Raw genomic sequence first — 19,556 nt, forward strand, 5'->3', positions numbered from 1 at the left:
GCTGAATTTTGTGTAATCATCAACAAACATCCCCACTCCTGATCTTAAGATGGATAGAACTGACTGAAGATGGATGGGTCTAAGGCATTATCCTGAGATGACTGACCAAAATTACCTTCTTTGTATGACTCAAACTATCAAAGAGTTTTCCAACTGATTCCCATTAACTTTAGACTTGCTAACTTCTCGATGCTAAACTAGATTAAATGTTGCCTTGATGTCACTTGCACCTCATCTCTGGAGTTCATCTCATTTAACTATGTTTTGATCAAGTCACTAGCAGGGTCAAGTGCTGAGTGGTGGAACCTAGTCTGGGCATCAGTCAGCAGGACATTACTGACTAATGCTTGTTCGTTTTAACAACGCTGTCCATCACTTCCATAACTATTCCAGCTGAATCTGACCTGTGATTAATAAAGTTATTTTCTTTTATACTCTTCATATATTTAGTGATCAAAATGTTTGTTTCACCACTTTATTATCACCCCTTCGAAAGTTAAGGATTTGTTCACCTACATTTTTGCTAATATTGGCCCATTTGTAGTTAGAGCTGAAAATGTGTTGCTAGAAAAGCACAGCAGGTCAGGCAGCATCCAAGGAGCAGGAGAATCGATGTTTCGGGCATGATAGTGATAGTGATAAACTCAAACTCATTTATGGCACAAAAAATGGCCTTTTGGCCCATCAAGTCTTTGTCAACTCTCTGTGGAGCAACCAGTCAATCCTGCTAGCCCACTCAATCCCCACATTAAGTGTCTATTCAATTTCCTTTAGATCTCACTGATTGTTTCTGGTTCTGTCACAGTATTGGGCAGCAAATTCTAGTTCATAACTACTCACTGCATACAGAAGTTCTTCCTCATATCCCCCTATATCTCTTGCCAAGAATTTAAATCCATGCCCCCATTACTGTTACCATCAGCATTTCCTTATTTACCTCGATCTAAGCCTGTCATAATCTTGTGCAACTCTATCAAATCTCCCATCAATCTCCTTTTCTCTATAGAGAACAATATCTGGTTAAAAAGATAAAAGGGCAGAGCAAATGAACAGAATATAGTTCTTTGAAATTCTACTACAAACCCATTCTGCCTTAAAAGATCTGGAAGTTCCCAATAGTGGAGGCAGTTTGCAGAAAATGGGACGCCAGAGGATTAGTGGAAGCCAAAGTAAATTAGGACTTAGCAATGGCTCCTCACTGCTGGTTTCTGTTAAAATACAAATTAAATTCCAGGAGAATATTTTAAATCCATTAATGACGAATTAGATAAATCTAAAAAGTAGATATTACTCTCAGCCAGACGAATCACAGACCTTCAGTCAGACACTATTGGGAGGAAAGGATAATTAGATATGTGCTTGTACGCATTCAAGCCTGTGAGCTATTTATACTGGCTGTCATTTAATATTTCTATGTCAGGGATTACTGAGTTGCAAATCCAATTTAGGCAAAGTGCAAGGTCCAACATTGATGTTGGTGTGCCAAAAATGCCATACTTTTCCTGTTGATTGTTATTCAACACAATTGCTTCTAATTGTACTAGATTAGTCAATTTATTGCATTGTGTTTAATCTATACATTTTATGAAAACGTTTAAGCTGGATTTATAATTCTTAGTTTTTAATTAGTCAGAGGTAGGAAATCTTAACATTTTTAGCCTATTTTTAATTACATGATATGAAATTTGTAATTCTCCTCTCAATTTTTGTGTTTTGAAACTTTTTTTGTTTTTATTCCTGTTTATATTTATCTATACTTAATATATTTTAAATAATTAAACGTAATCAGACATCGGCAGTAAAATTAGTATCTTCATTGTGATGCTGTTTCTTTAAATATAAGTTTTCTGCTTATGGTTTCATTAAAGACATCAATAGCATCAAACCTTCTCACTTTAGAAAACGTTACATAAAGCTGTCCATGTGTAAAAACAGGCCTAGGAATATAAATGCAATTATTTTGTGAGCATTCTGATCTTGTGACATATTCAGAGTCAGACTATGAAAATCTAATTAAGAGCTCTTTTCTACAGATTTGAAAAAATATGTCTACATCTGAAGAGCTCAATGAACATTTTATTTCCTTGAAATCTACCTGTTATAATTTCAGCAACTAATATTGAATAAAGCAACTTCCTAACAACCAATCTTGTTCCATGATAAAGACCTTGATTAAGATTCAGGTTTTGCAGCATCTTTATGACTGTTCCTTCCTTGAATTACTTTTGTGTGGGTGTATGCCCATTGGGGTTAAATTGTGTAGAAAGTGCTCAGAGCATAGATCTTTATCATCTCCGTCAACTGTAGAGAGTCATCGCTGATGCATTTATTTAATTCATGTAGCAGATTTTTTAAAAAATCAAGTTTAGTTATTCTTTAGCATATAAATGACTTTCAGACAATATCAAGTAACTGTTTCACCATTTTGCCACATTTCAACTAATCCTGTAATGTCATCACCATCTCATTCTTTCTATGTTAACACCATCCCTTCCCTCCCTTCAGTATGCCCTTCATGTCTGTAGTCCATTACTTACCACATATTAACAAAACCTACTAACACATCTGCTCCTTAATTTGACTAATGTGACAATCCAGACAAACAAAAAGTAACTTATAATATTATAAACAGGTACAAAACACTTGTATACTTGTATAAGTCCAGCCTTGAACCAATCCCTAGCATTGTGGGGTAGCAGCGCTAACCACACAGCCACCTGCCTGCCCTGGTGAGCAGAGTTTACACAGCAGAATGTTAGATATGAATTTGCTTGAAATCACGACAAGGAGGTGGAAGTTTTCAATAAAAACAGTTTGTTTTTAGCTTTGTACTTACAGAGCATTATCCAGGCATGAAAGACCCTCAACAAAGAACTGCACAATTGTAATAGTGTTAACACAGAATGGAAGAAGTATGTGCTTTATCAATTAGTCTTTTCACTTGTAAAGGTATACAAGTGTTTTGTGACTGTTTATATTAAGTTATTTTCTGTTTGTCTGGACTGTCTCATGAGTCAATTTAAGGATAGGTGTGTTAGTGGGTTTTGTTGGTGGACAATACACTACAGACATATACGGCATATTGGAGGGAGGGAAGGGTTGGTGTTGGCATAGAAAGAAGGGGATGGTGATGACATAACAGGAATAGTTGAAGTGTGGCAAAATGGTGAAACAATTATTTGATATTATCTGAAAGCCATTTATATGTTACAGGATAACTAAACTTGATTTTTTAAAAGGTCTGTTATGTGAATTAAATAAATACATCAGTGACGATTCTCTACAGTTGAATAAGATGATAAAGATCTATGCTCTGTCTGTGTAGAGTTTGCACATTCTCCCCATGTCTGTATGGGTTTCCTCTGGGTGCTCCAGTTTCCTCCCACAGTCCAAAGATGTGGAGGTTAGATGGATTGACCATGCTAAATTGTCCAAGGATGTGCAGGCTGGGTGGGTTAGATGTGGGAAATACATGTTTACAGGGATAGGGTTGGGGGTGGGTGTGGATAGGATGCTCTCTGGAGGGTCGGTGTGTACTTAACGGACTGAATGGCCTGTTTCCACACTGTAGGGATTCTATGATGATATTGACAGCTCTGACAAAATTCACTTCAGAAGCTGAGACGATGTATAACATTCTAAATCGACAAAATTCCAAAGTTAAATACAACACAACATCTGAAAAAAAAATCAATTCACCCTATCTCCCAATATTAACGCACCTGGATCCCGAGCAGCACCTTTATCAAAAAATAGTCTTCGTAGAGCCATACTTAATACCATATATTGTTGAAACCCATGCAGTAGCTTTTGAGATATATTGTTTCTGTCAAACAGGGGTGAAACATTATCTCTGCTCTCTTTCAGTGGTGGAGGGAATAATTACCACATAGAAATATATAGGTCTATCCAATTTATAAATAATGGAATAAATGTTGAAACAACTGCAATGGAGCTTCACAATGATTTGATATATTTGAAGTACACTATAGGAACCTTACAGGACAGACGGTGGCTTCATACCAGAAGCTTTACTTGATACCTAAAAAAATGAAGTTTTAATTGATGGGCTAAATAAATTAAAATCTATTTTTAACTCCAAGGATATAAACATTTCCATTTTTTCCATTTTGAAAACAGGCAATTTGTCTCATTCCCATTCCTGCAGTTATTTTTGCAAACTATACCTAGTATTTCCGAATCCTTTCAGCTTTTCAAATATTCATGTCTTCATTCTTATATTTGTTTAAATATAATGTATTTGCAATAGCTTGGCAACAAACTCATGAAAGAATATTTTGAAACATTTCAATTTTTCAGGTTTTTCTTCTAATTTGAGTTTGAAGTCAGCATGAATATAGTTTTATTTTGTTTGAGTATGGCCAGCAGTTATTGCTCATCCTTAACTTCCCTTGACAAGGTAGTGTTGAGCCACATTCATGAACCACTACAAGTGCTAAAGTGCAGGTATAGTGCTATTCGGGTGTGAGTTCCAGGATTTTGACCTAGCAACAGTGAAGAAATGGTGATACAGTTCCAAGTCATGAAGCTGTCTGGTTTTGCTATGTTTCCATGCAAAATGAATTACTATTGGGTGGGCTGGATAACTTTATTAAGTACTGAACTATGTTGACATGCTGTTGTTCAATATCTCGTATCCCCTATCTCTGCCCCAATGCTCTTGACATTTCCGTATACCATCAAATTAGACTAGTAATTTTTAAGGGGTAAAAACAATGACTGCAGATGCTGGAAACCAGATTCTGGATTAGTGGTGCTGGAAGAGCACAGCAGGTCAAGCAGCATCCAAGGAGCAGCGAAATCAAATTTTTAAGTAATTTTTAAGAAATAGCAAAAATCAGGGAATAAGTCCTCACCCTTTGTTGCTGGGCTTTCTGAATTGTTGTAATCTGTTGTGCTACCACAGACAAAACTTCAATATCAATCCGATTAAACTCATCAAAACAAGCCCAGGCACCTGAACTGAAAATGCACAACAAGAAGTTATTAGTTAGAACATACTTATTTTTAACAAATATAGTGTATTGGCAAACTAGAATTAAAATGAAAAATAATTTGCGAGATGTCAGCAATATGAAATTTCACTTTTTGACATATCCAAAGAGCGAAAATAATTATAGCCAGTTTTGTGTGTGTGTGTTTAAAATGCAAACAGATGAATGCAGTTCTATAGATAGTAAGCAGCTAAATTAGAGCTGAATTGATAAGCGCAGGTTAAACTGATTGAGAACAAGATACATTGTGAGGAATGTAAGAATTCTTCCAATATCGTTCTCAGGCACGGAAAAGTGAACAAAACACTGGAGTTTAGTTAGCTACAGGTGCATCATTTTCCCTTAAGCAGCATATTTTCTTTTAAAATTATCAATGTTCTAAATGATTGCTATTTACAGTCTACTTATTGTCTACTATCAGACCTATTCATGCAGTTTCCAGATTTATTTTAAGCAACTTGTCCCACATAGCCATGGAGTATACATTGTCCATATTTAAGGTCCCAGTGTCAGCCTTAAATAATCTTTCTCAGACTTAACGTAAAAGGTTATTATATTTTGATCACTACTCCCCTGTAGCTTCTTTACCACAAATTTTTTATTAACCCTGTTTTATTACACACAACAGGTCAAAAATAGCTTGTTCCCCAGTTGATTCTTTGACTTGTTAATCTAAATAAAACAAAAAGCACCAAGCTCTCAGGTTCACAAAACTAAACAGATTTCAAATACATCTCCACTTACATTTTATTTGAGGCTAGAATGACCTTTCAAATTGAATGCCAAGTCCTCATCAGATAGATCCTAGCATATGATTAGTTTCAATATAATAGACTGCCCTTATCTATTTCCATTCCATCCCCTGACTTCAGGTCTGTCTCAGCTCATCAACTGCTGATACCCTCATTCATGCCATGGTAATTCTAGATTTGACTGTTCCAATACATGTATGATTAGCCTCTCATATTCTACTCTCCATATGCTGATACAAAACTCTTCCTGTGTCTTGACTCATGTTTCTCAATATCTTTACTCTCACTAAACCTGAATCCTTCATTAACCTTGTGTTCACGAACCTATATTGACTCCTGGGTCATATGGCATTTTAATTTTAAAATTCTCATTCTTGTTTCCCAATTATTTCATAAAATTGCTCCTCTTCTGTAAATATCTGCAGGCCACTGATGCCATGATGTTTCTTTAGTTCTAGCCTCTTGTGTATCTCTACTTTAATCATTCATGGCTGTGCTTTCAGTTGCCTAGATTTGTCTGGAAATCCCTCCCACACCTCCACCTTTCTACATTACTTTCCTCCTTTAATATACTCTTTAAAACCTATCTATTTAACTACATTTTTGGTAACTTGTACTAATATTTTCATCTATCATTTGGTGACATTTTGTTTTACAACATTCAAGAGACATCTTTCTTTCTAATTTGAGTTTATCAACTATTTTGTGTTACAGCTCTTTCCACACACTACTTGTTCCTCCTTTATACCTTGATGGTTGACAGAGTCAATTAAATTAATACAACAGGTTGATTAAAATTATCTCAATGAATTAAACAATTAATCACAAACACCAACTTCATGCTTGCTATATAAACAAAGCAAAGACGTTTTATTACATTAGAAGTACAATGCAAATATAAGCTATGCAAACTAGAAACTATCAGCAATTGGCCAAGAATCAAATCCAGATCTACTCCTTCATCTTTGCTTATGACTTCTATTTATTGTACAAGCATATTTTATGTTCCAAGGGAACTAAACCATATATTTATCTACATTAATATCAGTGGCACAGAGTCTGAAAACAGTAGTATTGTACATCCATGATTCTTTTCATTTTATACCTGGCCAAACCTTTAAGAAATTTGCCCATTGCTAAGAAGTCCAGCTGGTCAGAGCAATTGAAAACAACGGTCTGTATTGCAAGAGCTTTACCCAAGTCTTTGGTAGTTTCAGTTTTGCCTGTGCCAGCAGGTCCAGCTGGAGCGCCACCAAATTTAAGATGCAAAGCACCAGTTAATGTGAGGTAGCATCTAGAAACAGGAAGAAATATTTTAAATTCCATTAGGATAATAGAAATAAAGTAATTAAGTAATAGAATAAAACCAAAGGAACCTCTAAACACTAATTTGTAAAGTCGAAAGATGACAAATGAAAGTGAATGAAAACCATGTTCCGTTTCACATCTAAGTCTGAGAGTATTTCAACATGATCTTCACTGAAATTATTCTTTAATTTGCCTTTTACTTCAATGAACTAATATTTATATTCACTGCACTTTAAATTCAATTGAAGAAGAAATTCAATTCACCACTATTTTTCACTTACCATTTATTTCCAAGAGAAATAAAACTGGTGACAGCTTATTCTTCTATCAAGAGGTACAGGGAGGAAGTGGGAGTATGACATTGAGTTACAGAATCAGCCATGACCATACTGAATGGACTGAAGCTCCTTGGATGCTGCCTGAACTGCTGTGCTCTTCCAGCACTACTAATCCTGAATGGACCAGTCACCTGGTCAAATGGCCTATTCCCCATTTTTATTCTTGTATGAATTTTCTGGCACACCCAAAGACAAAGGCAATGTTTAGCCATGAAGAATGTCACCCAAAATAGGATTTCTTATATATGCAAACTGAGTTTCTATGTCAGCTGTAGGACCTAGATAATGTCATTCAGTTGGCAATGGACAAAGCATATATCACAAATACTCTTCCTAGTTGTACTAGGCAGTGAACCACAGCAAAAACAGCAATTCTCAAAAGGGATCAGTGAAAGGTTGCGCAAAGCAGAATTACACAGGCTGACACAAAAATCCAACAGCACAATCAGCCTGTTCAAGGTGCTTGATTAGTTTGATCCCTTTTTTTGAAGAGGAGTATCATATTTATAACCCTTTAGTTTTATGGCATCACTCTAAATCTAAGGAGAATTCAAAGACTATGATCAGATTCTCTGTTATTTTCACCTGCACTACCTTTGTGTACCTATTATGCATCCTATTCAAAACTAGGTGACTTTCCTACTTTAAACGTGCCTAGAGTTTTAGGTGATTCCTCTATATTTTTATTCAATTCTCCACTACTTCCTTTCTTTCCAAGACATGGCAACATTTTCTTGTGTGAAAGTGGATGCAAAGTCCTTACTGGGTTCATCAGTTATCCACAAAAATAAATACTAATTTAACACCATTATAAGCACAAAATACATTTAATTCACAACATTCAAGCAGTTTATTTCCTTATCTGAAATTCTACCAGCAACCTGATAGCAGTATGCTACAGCAATGAGGGAAGCATCTCACTCATTCTCTTTGTCATGATATGTTTATAAACACACTTTAACTCTAAAGGTTAGAAATGAAATTGTTGAACTTCACATGTAAAGGACAGTACACATTTTTACCATTACTCTGTCTGCACATTTGCTCTTCAGGTGTTACCCACAGAATTTGTAGCTATATTGTTTCTAGAAATTAACATCATTGACTGAATAATTTAATTTTCTAATGCTGAAATATTTCAGCGTCAAGAAAAATTATGATTAAAGTGTGGGAATGTGAAAGTAATGAAAATTCCACTTTACCTGTCAGTGAGTGGGGTGATGACCAGACGACCAGTGTTTCCCAAGTATTCATACCCATAGAGAAATTCAGCATTCACTGCACACACACGGAGATCATTCCGTGACCAATAATATCTGAAATGCAATTTTGAATGGTTCAACACTAATGCTACGAAAGCATACGTGGTATACATTGTTTACTTATTCAACTCAGTCTTATTAGCCGGCTGGGATTCAGAAAATCAACAAGGTGGACTTTCAGAACTGTGCAAGGACTTTGTACTTTCCCACACAGAAATCCACTCCATCCGCAACATAGAAGGCACTGTACCAAATTATCAAATAATTTATCATTTCTTTTCCTCTCACGATTCAGGAGCCTGAATCTAGTTCAGAGAATAGTCATATATGACTTGAAACATGAACTCTGTTTGTCCTTCTATAGATGGTGTCTCCAAAGATTCCAAAACTTTCTATAAGTTTGTAAGTTATGTACGTAAATCCACACAGCATGGTAAATTAGGTTGATGAGCTGTAGATAAAAATTGCCACATGGTATTATGATAAAGTGGCACTAACCAGTAATTAGCTCAAACAAGAAGAATAGGGACTTAATACTCCTGGTTACAATGTATTTTTATTTTTTATTCATTCATGGGACATGGACAACATTTATTGACCATTCCTAATTACCCTTGAGAAGATGGTGATGAAATGTTTTCTTAAACCCCTGCAGTCCACCTGCTCTAGGAGGACATACAAAGCCCTTATGGAGGGAATTCCAGGATTTTGACTTAATGACAATGAAGGAATGGCAATATAATTCCAAGTCAGGATGGTGAGTCGCTTGGAGGGGAATTTGCAGGTGGTGGTGTTCACATGTATCTGTTGCCCTTGTCCTTCTAGATGGAGGTGGAAGTGGGTTTGGAAGTAGCTTTGGTGAATTTCTGAAGAGCATCTTGTAGATACTGATGCTACTGAGCATTAGTGGTGGAGGTGGTGCTAATCAAGGTGGTGCTGCTTTGTCAGGGATGTTGTTAAGTTTGGAATCATAGAATCCCTACATTGCGGAAGCAGGTCTTTCTGCCCAACAAGTCCACACAGACCCTCCGAAGGGTATCCCACCCAAACCTATTCCCCATCCCTATTACTCTACATTCACTCCTGACTAAAGCACCTAACCTACACATCCCTGAACACTGTTTGCAATTTAGCATGGCTAATTCATCTAGTCTGTACATCTTTAGATTGTGGGAGGAAATTGGAGCACTCAGAGGAAACCACACAGATACGGGGAGAATGTGCAAACTCCATACAGACAGTTGCCTGAGGCTAGAATCAAACCTGGGTCCCTCTTGCTGTAAGGCAGCAGTCCTAACCACTGAGTTACTATGCCGCCCCAGTGGGTTTGATTGCTAAACTGTCAAGTGTTCAGGGATGTTTGGGTTAGATGCATTAGTCAGGGGTAAATACAGGATAATAGGGTAGGGGAATGGGTCTGGGTGGGTTATTCTTCAGTGGATCGGTGAGGACTTGTTCGGCCAAAGGGCCTGTTTCCTCTCTGTAGGATTTCTATGGTTCAATGATAAGCTTCTTGAGTGTTGTGGGAGCTGCATCCACCCATGCAATTGGGGCCTATTCCATCACATTCCTGACTTGTGCCTTGTATGGTACACAGGCTTTGGGAGTCAGGAGGTGAATTACCTGGCGCAGTATTCCTAGGCTCTGACTTACTCTTGCAGTCTCTGTGTTTATGTAGCAAGTCCAGTTGAGTTTGTGTTCAATAATAACCCCTCCCAAGATGTCAACAGTGACGGTAACATCAATGAATGTCAAGGGGTGCTGGTAAGATTGTCTCTTACTGGAGGTGGACATTTCCCTGATATTTGTGTGTGGTTACTTATCAGCTCAAGCCTGTATATTGTCCAGATTTTGTTGTACTTGAACACGGACTACTTCAGTATCTGAGGAGTTGCGAATGGTGGTGAATATTATGCAATCATAGGCAATATCCTCATTTCAGACCTTATGTCAGAGAAAAGGTATTGATGAAGCAGCTGAAGATGTTTGGGCCTGGGACATTATCCTGAAGAACACTTTCTGGAATGTCCTGGAGCTGAGAAGGTGAGTTACTCATTACAGAATTCATTGCTTCTGACATGCTCTTATAGCCACAATATTTCTATAGCTTTCCAGTTCAGTTTCTGGTCAGCGGTAGAACCTGGGATGTTGGTAGGGATTCTGCAATGGCAATACCATTGAATCTCATCTGGAAATGATTACTTGCCAGCTATTAGCCTGAGCCTGAATGTTGAACTGAATGTTGCTGCTTTGGCATTTGAGGAAACAGTAATCATCATGAAAATTGTGTAATCATCAGTAGACATTCACTTCTAACATTATGAAGGAGCTGATGATCATGATAAGCAGCTGATGATGGTTGTGCCTAGGACACTGCTCGGAAGAATGCCTGCAGTGATGTTCTGAGCCTGAGATGATTGGTCTCCAACAATTACAACTATCTTCCTATGTGTTAGGTATGACTCCAACCAACTGAGAGATTGCATCAAAAACCCATTGAATTCACTTTTGCTACGGTTCCTTGATGCCACACTTGAGTCAAATGCAGCCTTGATGTCAAGGACTGTCACTCTCATTTCACCTCTGGAATTCAGCTCTTTTGTCCATGTTTAAACCAAGTATGTAATGAGGTCATGAGCTAAATGGCCATGGTGGAACCCAACTGGGCATCACTGAGCAGGTGCTGCTTGATAGCACTGTTGATGACACTTTCCATCATTTTACTGATGTTCAAGAGTTGACTAATGGAATGGTAATTTGCCAGGTTGGATTTCTCCTTTTTTTTTGTTTATAGCATATACGTTTTCCATGTATTTTCCACGTTGTGGGTAAATGCTAGTATTGTAGCTGAAATGGAAGAGATTGGCTAGGGGAGCAGCAAATTCTGGAACATGAGTCTTCAGTACTTTTGCTGGGATGTTTGCAAATTCTGGTACTATCTGGTGCCTCCAACTATTTTTTGACATCACATGGAGTGAACCAAAGTTGCTAAAGAGTAGTATCTGTTTTGCTGGGGACTACTGGTGGAGAACAAGATGGATTATCCACCTGGCACTTCTGACTGAAGATTGCTGTGAATGTTTCAGCCTTATCTTTTGCACTGATGTATTGAGCTCTTCCGCCATTGCGCATGATGACATTTGTGGAGCCTCCTTCTCCAGTCAGTTGTTTAATTGTCCACCACAATTCATGACTGGAAGCAGAAGGACTGAAGGATTTGGGTCTGATCCATTGTTCATGGGATCATTGAGCTCTGTTTGTCACTTGCTACTGATGCTGTTTGTTATGTAAGTAGTCCTGTTTGGTAGTATCAAGAGGTTGAGACCTCATTTTTAGCTATGTCTGGTGCTGCTTCTGGCATTACTTTCTGCACTCCCCAGGATCGTGTTTTTGGGATCCTTCGGCGAGAGGGAGAGCAGCCCCAAATCGTGGTCCACATTGGCACCAATGACATAGATCGGAAGAAAGATGGGGACTTGAGGCAGAAAATCAGGGGTCTAGGATGGAAGCTTAGAGCTAGGACAAACAGAGTTGTTTTCTCTGGTTTGCTGCCCGTGCCACGTGCTACTGAGGTGAGGAATAGGGAGAGAAAGGAGTTGAACACGTGGCTACAGGGATGGTGCAGGAGGGAGGGTTTCTGGTTTTTGGATAATTGGAGCTCTTTCTGGGGTAGGTGGGACCTCTACAAGCAGGATAGTCTTCATCTAAACCAGAGGGGTGCCAATATGTGGGAAATTCACTAAAGCTATTAAGGTGGATTTAAACTATTACAGCAGGGGATGGGAACCAAAATTGTAGGACAGGTACAGAAGAGGATGAGTGTAGGGAGTTCCAAAATCAAGTATCTGACACTGGCAAGCCAGAACCTGGATTGAAGTGTGTGTACTTCAATGAGCGGAGCATCCGAAATAAAGCGGGTGAACTGACAGTGTGGGTTGGTACCTGGGACTTTGATGTTGTGGCCATTACAGAGACATGGATAGAGCAGGGACAGGAATGGCTGTTGCAGGTTCCAGGATTCAGATGTTTCAGTAAGAACAGAGAAGATGGTAAAAGAGGGGGAGGTTTGGCATTGTTAATCAGGGACAATATTACAGTTGTAGAAAGGATGTTTGGGGGCTCGTTAACTGAGGTAGTATGGGCTGAGGTTAGAAATAGGAAAGGAGAATTCACCATGCTGGGAGTTTTCTATAGGCCTCCAAATAGTCCCAGAGATGTAGAGGAAAGGATAGCAAAGATGATTCTCGATAGGAGTGAGAGAGGCTGGGTAGTTGTCATGGGGGACTTCAACTATCCAAATATTGACTGGGATCACTACAGTACAAGTATTATCAATGGGTCAGTTTTTGTCCAGTGTGTGCAGGAGGGCTTCCTGACACAGTATGTAGACAGGCGAAGCCACTTTAGATTTAGTACTGGGTAACGAGCCTGGCCAGGTGTTAGATTTGGAAGTAGGTGAGCATTTTGGAGACAGCGATCACAATTCTGTCAGGTTTACTTTAGTGATGGAAAGGGATAGGTGTACTCCACCGAGCAAGAGTTACAGCTGGGGGAAGGGAAATTACGATGCAATTAAGGAAGATTTAGGAAGCGTAGAATGGGGAAGGAAACTGCAGGGGATGAGCACATTAAATATGTGGAGCTTATTCAAGAAAAAGCTCCTCTGTGTCCTAGATAAGCATGTACCTGTCAGGTAGGGAGGAAGATATAGATCGCGTGAGCCATGGTTTACTAAGGAAGTGGAATCCCTGGTCAAGAAGAAGAAGAAGGCTTATGTTAGGACAAAATGTAAAAACTCAGGGTGCTTGAGGGTTACAAGGAAGTCAGGAAAGACCTAAAAAGAGAGCTCAGAAGAGCCAGGAGGAGGCATGAGAAGTTGTTGGCGGATAGGATCAGGGTTAACCCTAAGGCTTTTCATAGGTATGTCAGGACTAAAAGAATGACGAGAGTTAAATTAGAGCCAATCAAGGATAATAGTGGGAAGTTGTGTGTGGAGTCAGAGGAGATAGGGGAAGCACTAAATAAATATTTTTCGACAGTGTTCACTATAGAAAATGAAAATGTTGGCGAGGAAGATACAGAGATACTTGCATCTAGACTAGAAGAGATTGAGGTTAACAAGGAAGAGGTATTAGAAATACTGCAGAGTGTGAAAATAGACAAGTCCCCTGGGCCGGATGTGATCTATCCTAGGATCCTCTGGGAAGCAAGGGAAGAGATTGCCGAGCCTTTGGCATTGATCTTTAAATCATCATTGTCTACAGGAATAGTGCCTGAGGACCGGAAGGTAGCAAATGTGGTTCCCTTGTTCAAAAAGGGTAGTAGAGACAACCCTGGTAATTACAGACCAGTGAGTCTCACTTCAGTTGTTGGTAAAGTGTTGGAAAAGGTTATAAGAGATAGGATTTATAACCATCTAGAAAAGAATAATCTGATCAGGGACAGTCAGCACGGGGTTTTGTGAAGGGTAGGTCGTGCCTAACGAATCTTATTGACTTTTTTGACAAAGTGACCAAACAGGTAGATGAGAGTAAACAGGTTGATGTGGTGTATATGGATTTCAGCAAGGCGTTCGATAAGGTTGCCCACAGTAGGCTATTATATAAAATGCGGAGGAATGGGATTGTGGGAGACAGAGCAGTTTTGATCAGTAATTGGCTTGCTGAAAGAAAAGAGAGGGTCGTAGTTGATGGAATATGTTCATCTTGGTGTCCAGTTACTAGCAGCGTACCGCAAGGGTCAGTGTTGGGTCCACTGCTGATCGTCATTTTTATAAATGACCTGGATGAGGGCTTAGAAGGGTGGGTTAGTAAATTTGTGGACGACACTAAGGTCGGTGGAGTTGTGGATAGTGACAAAGGATGTAATAGGTTGCAGAGAGACATAGATAGGATGTAGAGCTGGGCTGAGAGGTGGCAAATGGAGTTTAATGTGGACAAGTGTAAGGTGATACACTCTGGATGGAGTAATCGGAATTCAAAGTACTGGGCTAATGGTAAGATTCTTGGGAGTGCAGATGAGCAGAGAGATCTCGGTGTCCATGTACACATTCCTTGAAAGTTGCCACCCAGATTGACAGGGTTGTTAAGAAGTCAAACAGTGTTTTGGCCTTCATTAATAGAGAGATTGAGTTCTGGAACCAGGAGGTTATGCTGCAGCTGTACAAAGCTCTGGTACAGCCACACTTGGAGTATTGTGTACAGTTCTGGTTACCGCATTATAAGAAGGATGTGGAAGCTTTGGAAAGGGTGCAGAGGAGATTTACTAGGATGTTGCCTGGTATGGAAGGAATGTCTTACGAGGAAAGGCTGAGGGCCTTGAGGCTGTTCTCGTTAGAGAGAAGAAGGTTGAGAGGTGACTTAATAGAGACATACAAGATAATCAGAGGGTTAGATAGGGTGGACAGGGACAGCCTTTTCCAAGTATGGGAATGGCAAACACAAGGGGACACAACTTTAAAGTCGGGGAGATAGGTATAAGACACATGTCAGAGGTGGTTTCTTTACTCAGAGAGTAGTAAGGGTATGGAATGCTTTGCCTGCAACGGTAGTAGATTAAGTGCATTTAAGTTGTCATTGGATATGGACGTACATGGAATAGTGTAGGTGGGATGGGCTTCAGATTAGTATGACAGGGCGACGCAACATCGAGGGCCGAAGGGCCTGTACTGAGCTGTAATGTTCTATGTTCTATGATCCCCTGGTTTAATGGTAATGGCACAGTGGCCGATATGCCGGACCATGATGTTGCAGATTGTGCTGCAGTATGATTTGGCTGCTGTTGATGACCTATAGTGCCTCATGGATGCCCAGTGTTGAATTGCTAGATCTATTTGAAATCTGTCCCATTTAGCATGGTGATAGTGCCACACAACAACAATGAAGGATATTCTTTGTGTGAAGGCAGGTCTTCATCTCCCCAAGGATTATGCAGCAGTCACTCTTACCAATGCTGCCACAGACAGATGCATCTGCAGCCAGCAGGTTGGTAAGGATGAGGTTATCCCTCTTGTTGGTTTCCTTAACCTCTGCCGCAGACCTAGTCCAGTAGCTGTGTCCTTTAGGACTTGACCAGCTCGATCAGTAGTGCTGCTGCTGAACCACTCTTGATGGTGGACATTGAAATCCCCCACCCAGGATACATTTTGCTCCCTTGCCACCATCAGTGCTTCCTCCAAGTTTTCTTCAACATGGAGGAGTACTGATTTATCAACCAAGGGAGGATGGTAGGTGGTAATTATCAGGAGTTTTCCTTGCCCATACTTAACCTGAAGCTATGAGAATTCATGGGTTCCAGAGTCAATGTTGAGGACTCTCAGGACAACTCAATCCTGTTTGTATCCCACTGTGCCTTCCTGCTGGGTCTGTACAACCCATGGAACAGGACATATCCAGGGCTGTTGATGGTGATGTCTGTGACATTGTCTGTGACATTGTCCTTAATGTTTAATTCTCCAAGTATGACTATATCAGGCTGTTGTTTGACTAAGTTGTGAGACAGCTCTGCTAATTTTGGCCCCAGCCCCCAAATGTTCATAAGGAAGTCTTTCCAGGGTCAACAGGGTTGTTTCTCCCATTGTCTTTTCCGGTGTCCAGGTTGATGCCAGGTAGTCTGTCAGTTTCATTTCTTTGTTGAAACTTTGTCATGATTGATACAACTGAGTGGCTTGTGAGATTATTTCAGTGGGCGACGAGAGTCAACCATATTGCTGTGGCTCTGGAGTCACATCAAAATGCCAGACCAGGTGAGCATGGTAGATATCATTCCCTGAAGGACATTTGCAAGTCAGTGAGTTTTTCTGAACAATCGACAATGGTTTCGTGATTATCAGTAGATTCTTAATTCCAGATTTTTTTTATTGAATATGAAATAAAAGAAGGAAGGAGTATGGCAGCATTGATCAAATATACTGGTGTGGTTCTGTTCGCCGAGCTGGGAATTTGTGTTGCAAACATTTCGTCCCCTGTCTAGGTGACATCCTCAGTGCTTGGGAGCCTCCTGTGAAGACCTTCTGTGATCTTTCCTCCGGCATTTATAGTGGTTTGAATCTGCCGCTTCATCTGTCACGCAGATGACAAGCAACATGAGTTTGACTGGGACAACACTACTATTATAGGACAAGCAAACAGAGAACAGCCAGGGAATTCCTAGAGGCATGGCACTCATCCACTGATTCAATCAACAAGCACATCGACCTGGACCCAATATCCCAGCCACTGCAGCGGACAGCTGGAACTGACAATCAGAAGCGGCAGATTCAAACCACTATAAATGCCGGAGGAAAGATCACAGAAGGTCTTCACAGGAGGCTCCCAAGCACTGAGGATGTCACCTAGACAGGGGACAAAATGTCTGCAACACAAATTCCCAGCTCGGCGAACAGAACCACAACAACGAGCACCCGAGCTACAAATCTTTGCTCAAATATACTGTTACAATGCTGGGAAGGGATAGTTTATTTGAGGGTTTAAAGATAGAATCATTTTGGCTCAAATTAAAGGTTGTAGAGGAGCTATTACATTTCTGACTACATACATAAGCCTATCAAATAATGAGAAAGAAAATAGAGGAATGAACTTTTGAGAAGATGCAGGAATTTTAGAGAAGCAACAATGGTAGTTTCAGTGGTCCTAATAGATACAAGGAAAATAATAATGTTAAAAGCAAAAAGGAGAGGAATTTCAAGAGAAACTTTCCGATCAGTATGTTTCTGATTCAATGAGCAAGGAATTTAGTACAGCATAGGAACATGAAGTGGGGTAAATAAAGCATATTTTAATTGGGGAGCATTTGAAAAACAGTGATCATAAAATCATTAGCTATACCATAGTTGTGGAAAAACAAAGAGAATTAAACGTGAAAATGATATATGTTAAAACTGTTAGGAGGCAAACTGGAAATTTAAATTGTACACAACACTTGCCTTCCTTATCATAATTATGGTGTACCTCAAAGCATTTAAAGGTAGTGTTTTGAGTCCAGTGACCTGAGGAAGGGTCACCAAGCCTGAAATGTTAGCTCTGATTTCTCTTCACAGATGCTATCAGGCCTGCTAAGCTTTTCCAGCAACTTCTGTTTTCGTTGCTGATTTACACCATTTTCAATTCTTTTGGTTTTTAGTTAAAGGTAAAACTGACTTACACGAGAAAAAAATATTTCATATGGGAATGACATGCCATTTAGTAAAGCAATTGTTCACAGACTGTGCTAGGAATCTGGATAATTAGTATGTATGCATAGAATGTTCAGCGCAATGGCATTATGTTAATCATGTGATGTTTGATCTTGGACCTTGTTTTGCTATTTACCACTTCAGAAAACTGCTGTCTATTGCTACCAAATTTACAAAGACTATCGACTAATTTTCTTTTCTGAAAGGATTTAAACATTGCATTATGGCAGCTTAATGTTCCAGAATACAAATGCTGGATAGAAAGGGAGGCAAGAGAGGGGGGTGGGGGGAGCGGGTGGTGTGGCATTTTTGATAAGGGATAGCATTACAGCTGTGCTGAGGGAGGATATTCCTGGAAATACATCCAGGGAAGTTATTTGGGTGGAACTGAGAAATAAGAAAGGGATGATAACCTGATTGGGATTATATTACAGACCCCCTAATAGTCAGAGGGAAATTGAGAAACAAACTTGTAAGGAAATCTCAGCTATCTGTAAGAAAAATAGGGTGGTTATGGTAGGGGATTTTAACTTTCCAAAAGTAGTCTGGGACTGCAATAGTGTTAAGGGTTTAGATGGAGAGGAATTTCTTAAGCGTGTACAAGAAAATTTTCTGATTCAGTATGTGGATGTACCTACTCCAGAAGATGCAAAATTTGACTTACTCGAGGGAAATAAGGCAGGGCAGGTGACTGTGGTGTCATTGGGGCTAGCGACCATAATTCTATTAGATTTAAAATAATGATGGAAAAGGATAGACCAGATCTAAAAGTTGAAGTTCTAAATTGAAGAAAGGCCAATTTTGACAGTATTAGGCAAGAACTTTCAAAAGCTGGTTGGGGGCAGATGTTCACAGGTAAAGGGACGGCTGGAAAATGGGAAGCCTTCAGAAATTAGATAACGAGAATCCAGAGAAAGTATATTCCTATCGGGGTGAAAGGAAAGGCTGGTAGGTATAGGGAATGTTGGATGACTAAAGAAATTGAGGGTTTGGTTAAGAAAAAGAAAGGGGGGATCCAAGAAGGCGGCGACCCAGCAAGTCTGAGTCTATAGTGCTCGTCCCAAGACTTGGGTAAAGTGGGTCACCCACCCCCACCACACTCACCAAATCATTCATAATAGCTGTTTAATTTAATTAGTTGCTTAGTATTACATTTAAACAGTCTAATATTTAGTAAAAATGACCAAAGGGAAGGGACCCCGCAGCTCTCAGCAAGCAAGAACCCCTCCCCCACCCTCTCCAGCTGCAGCTGAGGCGTCCACAGCCGCCACGGGGGACTTAACTACAGTGACAAGCCTTGTGGAGATGATCTCCAAGCTGGATGCGAAGATCGATGGTTTTATCGAGGAGTCCCGAAATCGATGGGACTCACTCTCGGCTGCGCTGCAGAAGCACAACCGAGACATTAAGGAGATCGAGCGCCGAGTCGGAGGGGCGGAGCTAAAGGCCACGATCTCCGAAACCACAGCGTAATCGGCCGTGGATCAGGTCCGGACTCTCGTACAGCGAGTCTGGACCTCAGAGAATTACATTGATGACCTCGATAATATTCGTTTGCTGGGCCTTCCCGAACAGGAAGAGGAAGGCCAGCTTATAGCGTTCCTCGAGCAGTGGCTGCCACAGCTTTTAAATCTGGAAGCTGGATCAGGCCAGATAAGGGTGGAATGGGCCTACCGGGTCGCAATACGCGGGCCCGGCTCGAACCAGCG

General features: G+C 40.0%; 1 protein-coding gene across 1 annotated transcript in view; it reads right to left on the reverse strand.

Moving 5' to 3' along the window:
* Window positions 1–19,556, reverse strand: part of dnah1 (dynein, axonemal, heavy chain 1) — a 420,700-nt gene that overhangs the window by 237,100 nt on the left and 164,044 nt on the right. The window contains exons 29-31 of the mRNA XM_043708503.1: window positions 8,616–8,729; window positions 6,873–7,061; window positions 4,878–4,983 (exon numbers count right to left, since the gene is read on the reverse strand). Coding sequence (XP_043564438.1) covers window positions 4,878–4,983; window positions 6,873–7,061; window positions 8,616–8,729 — 409 coding nt within the window. The remainder of the gene's footprint in view (window positions 1–4,877; window positions 4,984–6,872; window positions 7,062–8,615; window positions 8,730–19,556) is intronic.

The sequence above is a fragment of the Chiloscyllium plagiosum genome, chromosome 18, assembly GCF_004010195.1.
Source record: "Chiloscyllium plagiosum isolate BGI_BamShark_2017 chromosome 18, ASM401019v2, whole genome shotgun sequence".
Taxonomy (NCBI): domain Eukaryota; kingdom Metazoa; phylum Chordata; class Chondrichthyes; order Orectolobiformes; family Hemiscylliidae; genus Chiloscyllium; species Chiloscyllium plagiosum.